Source organism: Anolis sagrei, chromosome X (genome assembly GCF_037176765.1).
Source record: "Anolis sagrei isolate rAnoSag1 chromosome X, rAnoSag1.mat, whole genome shotgun sequence".
Classification (NCBI taxonomy): Eukaryota; Metazoa; Chordata; class Lepidosauria; order Squamata; family Dactyloidae; genus Anolis; species Anolis sagrei.
This window is the reverse complement of record NC_090034.1, coordinates 59910725-59922761: the sequence shown is the minus strand read 5'-3', so window position 1 is coordinate 59922761 and position 12037 is coordinate 59910725. Positions and strand designations below refer to the sequence as shown.

The 12037-nt window shown below is 46.7% G+C and overlaps 1 protein-coding gene across 1 annotated transcript in view; it reads right to left on the bottom strand.

The window, feature by feature from the left end:
• Window positions 1-4882: 4882 nt before the first annotated feature.
• MIDN (midnolin) overlaps window positions 4883-12037 on the bottom strand; it is a 40016-nt gene continuing 32861 nt past the window's right edge. Inside the window, 1 exon segment of the mRNA XM_060784818.2 lies at window positions 4883-10063. Within this exon segment, the coding sequence (XP_060640801.2) occupies window positions 9792-10063 (272 nt within the window). The 3' untranslated portion in view covers window positions 4883-9791.

The following is a 12037-nucleotide window of genomic DNA, read 5'->3' as shown; positions in this document are numbered from 1 at the left end:
GTGCTGGAGAAAGCAAAGACCACCAGCATTGAAGCGATGGTCCTCTGCCATCAACTCCGCTGGACCGGCCACGTAGTCCGGATGCCTGACCACCGTCTCCCAAAGCAGTTGCTCTACTCTGAACTTAAGAACGGAAAACAGAATGTTTGTGGACAGGAAAAGAGATTGAAAGACGGGCTCAAAGCCAACCTTAAAAACTCTGGCATAGACACTGAGAACTGGGAAGCCCTGGCCCTTGAGTGCTCCAGCTGGAGGTCAGCTGTGACCAGCAGTGCTGCAGAATTCGAGGAGGCACGAGTGGAGGGTGAAAGAGAGAAACGTGCCAGGAGGAAGGCGCGTCAAGCCAACCCCCACTGGGACCGCCTTCCACCTGGAAACCAATGCCTTCACTGTGGGAGAAGATGCGGGTCAAGAATAGGGCTCCACAGCCACCTACAAACCCACAAAAATAGTCATCAAGGAAGACCATCTTACTCGTCCAATGAGGGATCGCCTAAGTAAGTAACAACAACAATAAAATCCATTGGTGCCTGGGAGTTTAATGGAGTCTCCTTTGCTGGAGATTTGATTCCGAGGCTGGACAACAATCTGTTGGAAAGACTTGGATGGTGTTCTCCTGCCTGGAGGAATGGGGTTGGTTTGGATGACTTTTGGAGACCCCTTTCGACACCACTATGAGTTTTCCTTGAGCTGAGAGCGGTTGCTCTGCTTTGTTTACAAAGTCCAGCATTGAGATCTTGATGCCGCACTGGCACCGGACCAATGACACACCTTCGAGGTGAGACGCAGGATTGTGCCACCGACCTTGGGAAGAAACCCTGCCCTGGAGATTGGGCCGCCGCCGAGATCACAAGCTTGTGGTGTTTTTCTTCCCACTGCCAACGCATTGCTTGGGAGAAAGGCTGTGAGTCAAAGGCAACACGCCTGACACCACCGTGGGGCTGGCCCAGGTCAGGAAAGAGGCAACAGAGAGAGAGAGAACAGGCTGGGCTGCTTTGGGATAAGGCGGCTGGGTGGGAGGATGATGGATTTGGCCATTGGGACTGCATAGCCAGTGGAGGCTGCAGGTCTCATGGACAACAAGTGGAACCTGAGCCAAGGGTGTGATGCAGCAGCTCAAAAAGCCAATGGGACACTCGACTCCTTTTGGGCTGCATCCAAAGGAGTCGAGTGTCCCGATCAAGGGAAGTCATCATGGTGCCTCTCCTTTCGGCTTTGGTGAGGCCTCTTCTCCTGGAATGACCCTGTGTCCAATTTGGGGCAACAAAATTCAAGAGGGATAATAATAATAATGTAAATATTATATAATTAATATTATAATAATACTCAAAAAGATCTCATCGTGGGCGTCTTCTACAGACCTCCAAGCCAAGATGAAAAAATGTATTGTCGAAGGCTTTCATGGCTGGAATCACTAGGTTCTTGTGGGTTTTTTCGGGCTATAGGGACATGTTCTAGAGGCATTTCTCCTGACGTTTCGCCTGCATCTATGGCAAGCATCCTCAGAGGTAGGGAGGTCTGTTGGCTTGGAACAGTTTCTCCCCGTAGAGATGTTCAATGTATTGTCGTAGTTTCTCCCCTGGGAAGCCCTGGCCCTTGACCGCTCCAGCTGGAGGTCAGCTGTGACCAGCAGTGCTGCAGAATTTGAGGAGGCACGAGTGGAGGGTGAAAAAGAGAAACGTGCCAAGAGGAAGGTGTGTCAAGCCAACCCCGGCCGAGATCGCCTTCCACCTGGAAACCAATGCCCTCACTGCGGAAGATGCAGAGCAAGAATAGGGCTCCATAGCCACATACGGACCCACAGGAATATTGGAAGACAATCATCCTCGGAAAGCGAGGGATCGCCTAAGTAAGTAAAGTTTCTCCCCGTAGAGATGTTCAATGTATAGCCTGAAAAAACCCAAAAGAACCTAGTGATTCCAGCCATGAAAGCCTTCGACAATACATTTTTTCATCTTGGCAACAGAGAGTAAACAATCAGGCACATCAAATCACTCTCAGCAAAAGATTCCCCCCAGGCACTTCCAAGCCATTAAATGCTAATCAAGGTGGTCAGTTGAAACATTCACACCTAGCTCCAGCAGACAAAAGTCCTTTGTCCCACCCTGGTCATTCCACAGATATATAAAACCCTTTTCCCAGTTACCAAACAGACCTCACCTCTGAGGATGCTTGCCATAGATGCAGGCGAAACGTCAGGAGAAATGCCTCTAGAACATGGCCCTATAGCCCGAAAAAACCCACAAGAACCAAGATGAAAAACTCAACAAAGCCTTCTGTCAACAGTTGACGAAACAGGCACAAAGAAGAGATATAGTAGTCATGGGCAATGTCAACTATCCTGATATTTGTTGGAAAACAAACTTGGCCAAGAGTACAAAGTCCAACAAATTCCTCACTTGCCTTGCCGACAATTTTATGGTCCAGAAGGTCTTCTCATAACAAGAAAGGCGTCCTCAACTTCAGCAACATGGAGTGGATGAAGGGTTAGGAGAAATCCAACCCCAAAAAGGGAAACAAGTCATCCAGGAATACCTGGCCGCTCTAAACGAATTCAAGTCCCCAGGGCCAAATCAACTACATCCAAGAGTATTGAAGGAACTAGGTAACGGTAAAGGTAGTCCCCTGACATTAAGTCCAGTCATATCTGACTCTGGGGTGTGGTGCTCATCTCCATTTCTAAGCTGAAGAGCCAGCGTTGTCCATAGACACCTCCAAGGTCACGTGGCCGGCATGACTGCATGGAGCGCCGTTACCTTCCCGCCAGAGCGGTACCTATTGATCTACTCACATTTGCATGTTTTCGAACTGCTAGGTTGGCAGAAGCTAGGGCTGACAGCGGAAGCTCACGCCGCTCCCCGGAATCGAACCTGCGACCTTTCGATCAACAAGCTCAGCAGCTCAGTGCTTTAACCCACTGCACCACCGGGGGCTCCTATTGAAGGAACTAGCAGACGTTATTTCAGAACCACTGGCAATCCTCTCTGAGAGTTCTTGGAGGATGGGAGAAGTTCCAGCAGATTGGAGAAGGGCAAATCTGGTCCCTATCTATCTTCAAGAAGGGAAACAAGGACAACTCAAACAATTACCGATATCTGGTTAGCCTCACGTTGATATGATGGCCATCTGTTGAGGTGTTTTGAGTGTGCTTTTCCTGCCCTTGAAAATGGCCCGGAAATTCCAGATGATCCAACGGGCGGCAGCCAGGTTGTTAACTGGGACGCCTTACAGGGAGCGGTCAACCCTCCAGTTCAAGGAGCTCAACTGGCTGCCATTCATTTACCAGACCCAATTCAAGGTGCAGGTTCTTACCTACAAAGCCCTGAACGGTTTGGGACCCGCCTACCTGCGTGACCGCATCTCCATATACGAACCCACACGATCCCTCTGATCATCCAGAGAGGCCGTGCTCTCCATCCCACCAGCATTGCAGGCGCGATTGGTGGGGACGAGAGAGAGGGCCTTTTCAGTGGTGGCCCCTCGACTCTGGAACTCACTCCCTAAAGACATCAGACAGGCCACAACTCTGGCAGTCTTCAGGAGGAGCTTGAAGACATGGCTGTTCCAGTGTGCCTTCCCGGAATAGTGTTCCCGTAGCACTTTGTCCTCCAAAGCACTTTACATTTCTTTAGGTCCGCTCGTATGCCCTTACACAAACACCATTATCACCTTTTTGTCCATGTCCCAGCATTACTTCCAATTTTAACCTTACATTTGGCCTTCCCACTGTTTTTAACTGTGTGTTGTCTTATTGATAATGTTGTATATTTTATGGTCTATGTTTTTTATTGCTTGTATTGCTGTTTTATTGCTTGTATTGTTGTATTTGGGCTCGGCCTCATGTAAGCCGCACCGAGTCTCTTGGGGAGATGGTAGCGGGGTACAAATAAAGTGTTATTATTATTATTATTATTATATAAAACGTGTGTCCTTCTCTGCCTTAGAATCATAGAGTTGGAAGAGACCTCATGGGCCACCTAGTCCAACCCCCTGCCAAGAAGCAATATTGCATTCAAAGCACCCCCGACAGATGGCCATCCAGCCCGTTTCAAAGCTTCCAAAGAAGGAACCTCCACCACACTCCGGGGCAGAGAGTTCCACTGCTGAACAGCTCTCAGTCAGGAAGTTCTTCCTAATGTTCAGATGGAATCTCCTTTCTTGTAGTTTGAAGCCATTGTTCCGTGTCTTAGTCTCCAGGGCAGCAGTAAACAAGTTCGCTCCCTCCTCCCTGTGACTTCCTCTCACATATTTATACATGGCTATCATATCTCCTCTCAGCCTTCTCTTCTTCAGGCTAAACATGCCCAGCTCCTTAAGCCGCTCCTCATAGGGCTTGTCCTCCAGACCCTTGATCATTTTAGTCACCCTCCTCTGGACACATTCCAACTTGTCAATATCTCTCTTCAATTGTAGTGGCTAGAATTGGACACAATATTCCAGGTGTGGTCTAACCAGAGCAGAATAGAGGGGTAGCATGACTTCTCTAGATCAAGACACTATGCTCCTATTGATGCAGGCCAAAATCCCATTGGCTTTTTTTGCTGCCACATCACATTGTGGGCCCGTTTAACTTGCTGTCCACAAGGACTCCAAGATCTTTTTCACATGTACTGCTCTCAAGCCAGGTGTCCTCTATTCTGTACTTTTTGCATGTTGTTTTTTCTGCCTAAGTGGAGTATCTTGCATTTGTCCCTGTTGAACTTCATTTTGTTAGTTTTGGTCAATCATCTCTCTAATCTGTCAAGATCATTTTGGATCCTGCTCCTGTCTTCTGGAGTATTGGCTATCCCTCCCAATTTGGACTCCAAGATCTTTTTCACATGTACTGCCTTTTTCCTGCCGACTTCGCCATTACAATACCAAAGGTGACAGACAATGCAAGTGTGGCTCAAGCAATCTTTATTTTGTGTTATTATTTTCAAACCATGTTTTAAAAGTTTCTTTCTTTCTCTCTTTTTTTTAATACAGGTAACTTAAATTGAGGTGGCCAACAGCCAGGCCTACGCATCGCACTGCATCGCACCTCCGTTCCCGACACACTCTCTCTTTCCAAACACGCATACATACAGGAGGCGAGTATTTATTTCATTTTTTTTGTAATGCTTTTGACTCTCCTTTCTGCTCTTATATGGACTTAAAAAATCAACAAACCAATAAAAAAGGAAGGAAAGAAGGAAGGACCAACTGACTTCCCGTGAGGAAAAAGAAACAAACCTCTCGGGACAGGATACATACGGGCATACACACACACCATACAAAAAAATAATAAAAAGAGCACATTTAAATACATAACAAAACAATCAAAAATTAAATTCCGCCTACAACAACACATACAAAGGAATTTAACGGGGAAAGGAGAAAGGACAGAGGAGACGCAGCGATCCTCTCTCTTCCAGCTGGCAAGAGAAGACCGGAAAGGAGGTCCGTTCTTCAGAAATGCAAGAGAAAGACACAGAAGAAAGATGTATCCGTGTGGCTGGCAAAGGAAGTCAAGCTTTGTGGGATGGAAGTGGGAATTTGGCTAGGAAATGTTCGTTTTTCCTTCCGTTTTGCCGGGAATCGCTTCCTGGTGCCCTTCAAGAGGGATTTCAGAGGCAAGTCCTCCATGTGTGGAAGCGGTTGGTTGGCTGAGGATTTTGGTTGAGGATTTTGCCCCAGGGAAAAGAGTCAAAGCCTTTGGGCATCGAAAGCTGGGCGTGATTTCATTTCCTGAACGATGGTTCCGCCACTGCAAGATCGAGGAAGAACAGCTTTTGGGGCTGTTTCTTTCCCCTTCCAACGCACACTTACCCTGTTTCCCCCAAAATAAGACCTACCCTGAAAATAAGTCCTAGAATGATTTTTCAGGATTTTTGAGGATGCTCAAAACGTACTTCAAATAATAAGCCCTAGTTACAGTTAATTTAGAAGTCAATTTAAATAGTGTCCAGGCAGCTGTAAGTAGGTTGTAATGAATCTTTTGGAACAAAAATTAATATCACACCCTGTCCTATTTTCAGGGAAACAGGGTAGTTATTCTACAGACGGGAGCAGTGTGGCACAAAGGGGTGCAGAAACAGCCCTAAAGTACGACAGGGTTTTTGTGGAAGAGATTCCCATGCCAGACCGTGATTTCCGTCATTCCTTTTGGGGGCATAGAAAGGCACTGCCATGCAGATTGGCACCTGGCTGCTCACGAGAAAGAATCCATAAACATACGTCTTTTCCTATGGGTGTTGAGGGAAATGGCTGGGGTCGGCCTCACATTGTTGGGACCCGGAAGAAGTGTAATCACGAATTTTGCAAAGAAAAGCGGATTGTAGAAAGAATGGGTGAAAGTTGGGCAAGGAGGAGAAAGAGTGAAGGGAATCCGGGGAAAGTCAGGCAGAGAGAGAGGAATGTGCAGGAATTATTTACAAAACAAGGAACAGAAATTGAAGGATGAAGCCACAACAGGGGTCCTCAGACTTTATAAACAGAGGGCCAGGTCACAGTCCCTCAAACTGTTGGAGGGCCAGATTATAATTTGAAAAACTATGCACACTGCATATATCTTATTTGTGGTGCAAAAAACACTTAAAAACAATACAATAATTAAAAGGAAGAACAATTTTAACTAATATAAACTTTTTAGTATTTCAATGGGAAATGTGGGCCTGCTTTTAGCTGATGAGATAGGATTGTTGTTATTGTTGTGTGCTTTCAAAGTCATTTCAGACTTAGGTTGACCCTGAGCAAGGGCCGGGTAAATGACCTTGGAGGGCCATATCCGGCCCTTGGGTCTTAGTTTGAGGACCCCTGAGTCACAAGGAGGACGTTTTGATTCCATGACGGGACTATAAACCAGGCATGGACCAACTCTGGCCCTCCCTCCAGGTACTTTGGACTTTAACTTCAACAATTCCTAACAGCTTAAGCGGCTGAGGAGGAAAAGGAAAGGACCTAAGGCTGTTAGGAATTGTGGGAGTTGAAGTCCAAAACACCCGGAGGACCCAAGTTGGCCCATGCCTGTGCTATGAGTATGTTGTCCACATACTGAAGCATGTCATCCACATATTGAAGAAATTGTGGGAGATGAAGTCTAAAGCACCCGGAGGGTGGACCCAAGTTGGCCCAGGCCTGCTATAAAGCCTTCCCCTCCTACTGGTCAAGATGTGGGAGGGCAGAGATTAATGGGAACAATAAAGGAAGTCTTTTTGGAAGGGAATACCAAAGCCTGCTGGGCAGCGAGGAGCGCTGTCGGTCGAGCGTCCATTCATTATGGATCGGTGGCAAGAAAGAAACAGACCCACAAACATGGAGAAGTTAAAGAGAAGAGTGGCAAAGGAGTCCCAGAAGGTCCCTGCAACTTGGCTTAATTAAGGCTTGGGAATCGAATCCTAAACATAAGAGACAAAGGGGAAGAAGGCAGGCTGTGGGGCTTCCAAGCGGCCACAAACACAGAATGCGCAGAGGGGGGGGGGGGGTAAAAACACAACACTCAACTGGGTGGTCCAGGTGGCCTTTGGGATTCCCAAGGGCTGGGGATTATGGGAATTGGGAGTCCACCCTCACCCCAGGGAATGAGAGGCACGGGACAACAAATAAGCCAAACACAAGCCATTTCCATTTGCAGTGCAGTTGCTGAAACAAAGGTCAGGTTGCACCACAACACTTGGAGGGAGGGCTCAAGTTGGCCCATGGCTGCTATAAAGCCTTCCCTCCATTCCTATTGGTCAAGATATGGGATGGCAGAGATTAATGGGGCCAATAAAGGGGTCTTTCAGGAAGGGAAAGACCCTGCGTCCCCTGCTCTGAATGGACACACGGACACACACAGACACACACACACACCTGTGGTTGCTAGGTTTGCAGGCAAACAAAAGAACTGGAGTCCTATGGCCTGTTGGAAACAAAACAAACACGACTGGCTCAGATTTTTTTTTTGTTGGAAGTCTATAAATAATAATACAAAACACACCCAAATGTATATCCTAGTAAGCATTACTGATTTTTGTCAAGTTTTACCCCCCCTCCCCACACCCACTGAAAAAATAAAAAAAAGAACCAGAGGAAGAGAGTTGGTCACTATCTGGACACATCCATGCGCATGCATGCGGAGTCACACTTCCACCTGGAAAAAAGGGGGCGGATAAAAGTGTAGGTGGGCTGATTAGGCTTGTTTTGTGTGTTTTTTAAAAAGTTGATATACAGTAGAGTCTCGTTTAACCGACCTTCGCTTAGCCGACATTCCGTCTTATCCGACACCTCTTTCCTCCAGCATTTCCCCTTCAATTAAAGGAGCACTCCCGAACTCGCCATTTCCAATAAGTGAAAAAGGCAATAGGAGGAGGAGGAAAGGGGGAAAAGCGTCCTCCCTCCTTCCCTGTGATTTCCACACTCCTCTTCCGCATCTGGGTACTTCCTGCTGGGACCCTCTAGCCCTGAGACTTTGCCTTGCTTTAACCGTTTAGGTCCCTGTTGTTAGTAGTCTCGGTGTCTAGCGCCACGTCGGACGGGTAACAGGAGACGCCGTATTATCCGACATTTTCATTTATCCGACATTCTGCCGACCTGTTCATGTCAGATAAGCGAGACTCTTCTGTACCAGGAATTGCATTGAAAATGTGCAAATGAAAAGCAAGAGTGGACAGCAAACGTTGAGGTGGTACCACTCTCCTTTCGTCTCCACGCCTCCTGCATATCTATCTATTTATCTATCTATCCGTCTATCTATCCCTTCTTTCCTCTGCAAGGAACTTGAGGAAATGCCGGACTATTTCCCTCCGCCATCTTGCGCCTCTTATAAAAGGGCACAACAATTCTCCAGCGTGGCGGGGGGGGGGGGGGGGGATACAGGAAAAGAGAAAAGTTATCAACAGAAGGAAGAGAGTCGTCCGGTGGAAAGACGGGAGATTGTGAGAAATGCTACATATCTTGGGGAGGAAAAGGAGAGAAGACACAGACAGCGGAGGCTCACTCGCACTCAACACCTTCCCTGCGACAAAACCTTCAGCCTTGAAAGAATGCACAGTGCTTCCCGTTCATGTAGAAGTCACCAAAAACAAAAGGAGAACGTTTAAAAAAATTATTTTAAAAAGAAGAGAAAACTTTCCACACATCTCCGCCCGCCTCCAGACAGATTCATCACAGGGAAGGGAGGAAGCAGCTTTCTGGCACAAACGGGACGGCCTTGGAAACAAGACCCCAAAACGGGAGGAAACTCAGAAGAAGTCCGGTTTCTCGCATCCGCTCTGTTTCCATCCCCTTGAAGTTGACGTTCCCATCTGCGTGTCGTCATCATTTAAGGCAGCTGTGTTTGAAGATTCCTCCTCCCAAAACCGCAAAAAGCCCCACGCCCTCAAACCACCCGTGTTTTTCTTTTTTCAGACGAGAGGCACTTGCTCGCTCGCCTGCCTGCCGCCTTCCTTTCAGGTCCGCTTGCTCTCTCACTCGGGAGCCCTGTCACAGCTGTTTTCCGTTCCTAGAACAAAAGCCCCAGCAGAGTTTCGGCGGCAAGGAAGAGAGGAAAACCAATCATAGAAAATACTGTTCCAAAATATGGCGTTTTGTCCAAACTAAATACATCCGGAGGAGAGGTCCGCTCGCCTGGAGAAATCCACAGCAACCGAGTCTTTTTTTTTTTTTTTTAAATCAAGCACCCAGGAAAAATAATAAAAGAAAACCAAAAACTCCTTTGCTCGCGCGGACCAAAGAAAATGTATTATTAATTATTACTAAAGAGTCTTTGTTGTCATCATCGTTTTCTCCATCCCCGTCCCCATCGTTCAGCGCTTCGCATCCCGACAAGGGAGGCCCATCTCCCTCTCTGTTCACGCTACGACAAACTCTGACTTCATGTCCGGCTTGACTTCGGGCTTCCAGACCGAGTCGTCGAAGTCCAGATCCAGGCTGCTGCTACCTTCGCTGGACAGGCTACTGTTGCTGTTGGTCCGGCTGGACTTGCGGTGGTTGGGCAGCCAATGGTAGGGGGCCCGGGCGTCCCGGCGGGCTTTCCGGCGCAGGCGCTTCTGCTGCATCAGGAGCTGCAGCCGCTCCACCTTGCAGCGCGTGGCCCGGTTCTCCGTCTGCCGCACGCGATCACCTGGAACACAGGGAGGGAGAGAGACCGAGTTAAAGCAGTTCCCAGAGTTATTAGCAGCACATATATAACATACACACACACCTGGCCTTGTCCAGGCATCACAAGAAAAATGTGCAGATTTGAAAAATTTGGATTTAATATGTGTGGGGCACAGATAATACATGAGAGCTAATAATTTTGCAAATACCAGTCTGAAGATTAAGGCCTATACTGATTAACTGCCTGCTTGCTGGACTGTAATTAAAAGTTGCAAATGAGAACTGAAAATGTAGACTCTGATAAGAACTGTGACTGTAATAAGAGAAATGTCTGTAATGTTAAGAAGGAAGTCAACATAAGGCTAACATTAATCATCTGGCCAGGAAACGGAGATGGAGCTAGGATGGAAGCCGTCTATCATTAATTTACAACTTTGGGACTACATCAGCAGAATATTCCTATATAAGACTCGATCTAATAATTCTCAAATTGTGACAGATGGGGACGCTGCTCACCCACCTCTTTGCTCCATAGGAAGGAGAGATGGTGTACATATGGAGTGTCAGATCTGCTATGGGAAAGCAGGATTCTGGACACTTTGGGCCTCCTTTTCTCAATCTGCAATTTGGGAGTCTTAGATTTTGTGCAGGAAGTCAGGTTCTGGTGTATGGAAAACACAGATCTGGTCCTTGGCATTGTTCTTAGGGCAGTGTTTCTCAACCTGGGGGTCAGGGCCCCTGAGGGGGTCACGAGTGGGTTTCAGAGGGGTCACCAAAGTCCTTCAGAAAACACATATTTCTGATGGTCATAGGAACCCTTTTGGCAGAGAAGGCTAAAGATCTCTCCGTCTGTCCTTCTTTTCCTTTTTGGTGTTGGTGAACTACAACTCCCAAAATTCAAAAATAACCCCCACCCCACAACCCCACCAGTATTCAATGTTGGCCATGTAGGTAGTGTGGTAGGTTTGGTGCAGATCCATTGTGGGCTGGGTTCAGAGTGCTCTTTGATTTTAGGTGAACTATAAATCCCAAATGTCAAGGTCTCTATTCCCCAAACTCCAACAGTGTTCATATTTGGACATATTGAGTATTCGTGCCAAGTTTGGTCCAGTTCCATCACTGTTTGAGTCCACAGTGCTCTCTGGATGTAGATGAACTACAACTCCAAAACTCAAGGTCAATACCCACCAAACCCTTCCAGTATTTTCTGTTGGTCATGGAAGTTTTGTGTGTCAAAACTGGTTTAATTCCATCATTGGTGGAGTTCAGAATGCTCCTTGATTGTAATGATAAATCCCAGCAACTACAACTCCCAAATGTCAAGTTCTATTTCCCCCAATCTCCACCAGTATTCACATTTGAGCATATTGAGGATTCATGCCAAGTTTGCTCCAGATCCATCATTGTTTGAGTCCACAGTGCTCAACTTGGATGTAGGTGAACTACAACTCCCAAAACTCAAGATCAATGCCCACCAACCCTTCCAGTATTTTCTCTTGGTCATGGGAGATCTCTGTGCCAAGTTTGGTTCAATTCCATCTTTGGTGAACAGCTCTCCTTACAGTCAGGAAGTTCTTCCTGATGTTTAGATGGAATTTCCTGCCATTTGAACCCATGGCTCCATTGAGTCCAAGTCTCCAGCGTACAGTCTCGTAAAAGCATGATATTAAAAATCATTAGGATCTAGGCCAAGAGCCAAGTTACACAGTACGATAGTATTCTCTGATTCGTTACAATGTTAATTTGTGGTGGTAGCCATCACCCCATTCAAAGATCACCATTTAGACCAAAGTTTCTCAATCTTCCTAATGCCTCGACCCCTCAACACAGTTCCTCATGTTGTGCTGACCTCCAACCATAACGTTATTTTCGTTGCTACTTCATAACTATAATTTGACTACTGTTCTGAATCATCATGTATTCACATGATATGCAGGATGTATTTTCATTCAGTGGATCAAATAATAATAATAATAATAATAATAATAATAATAAT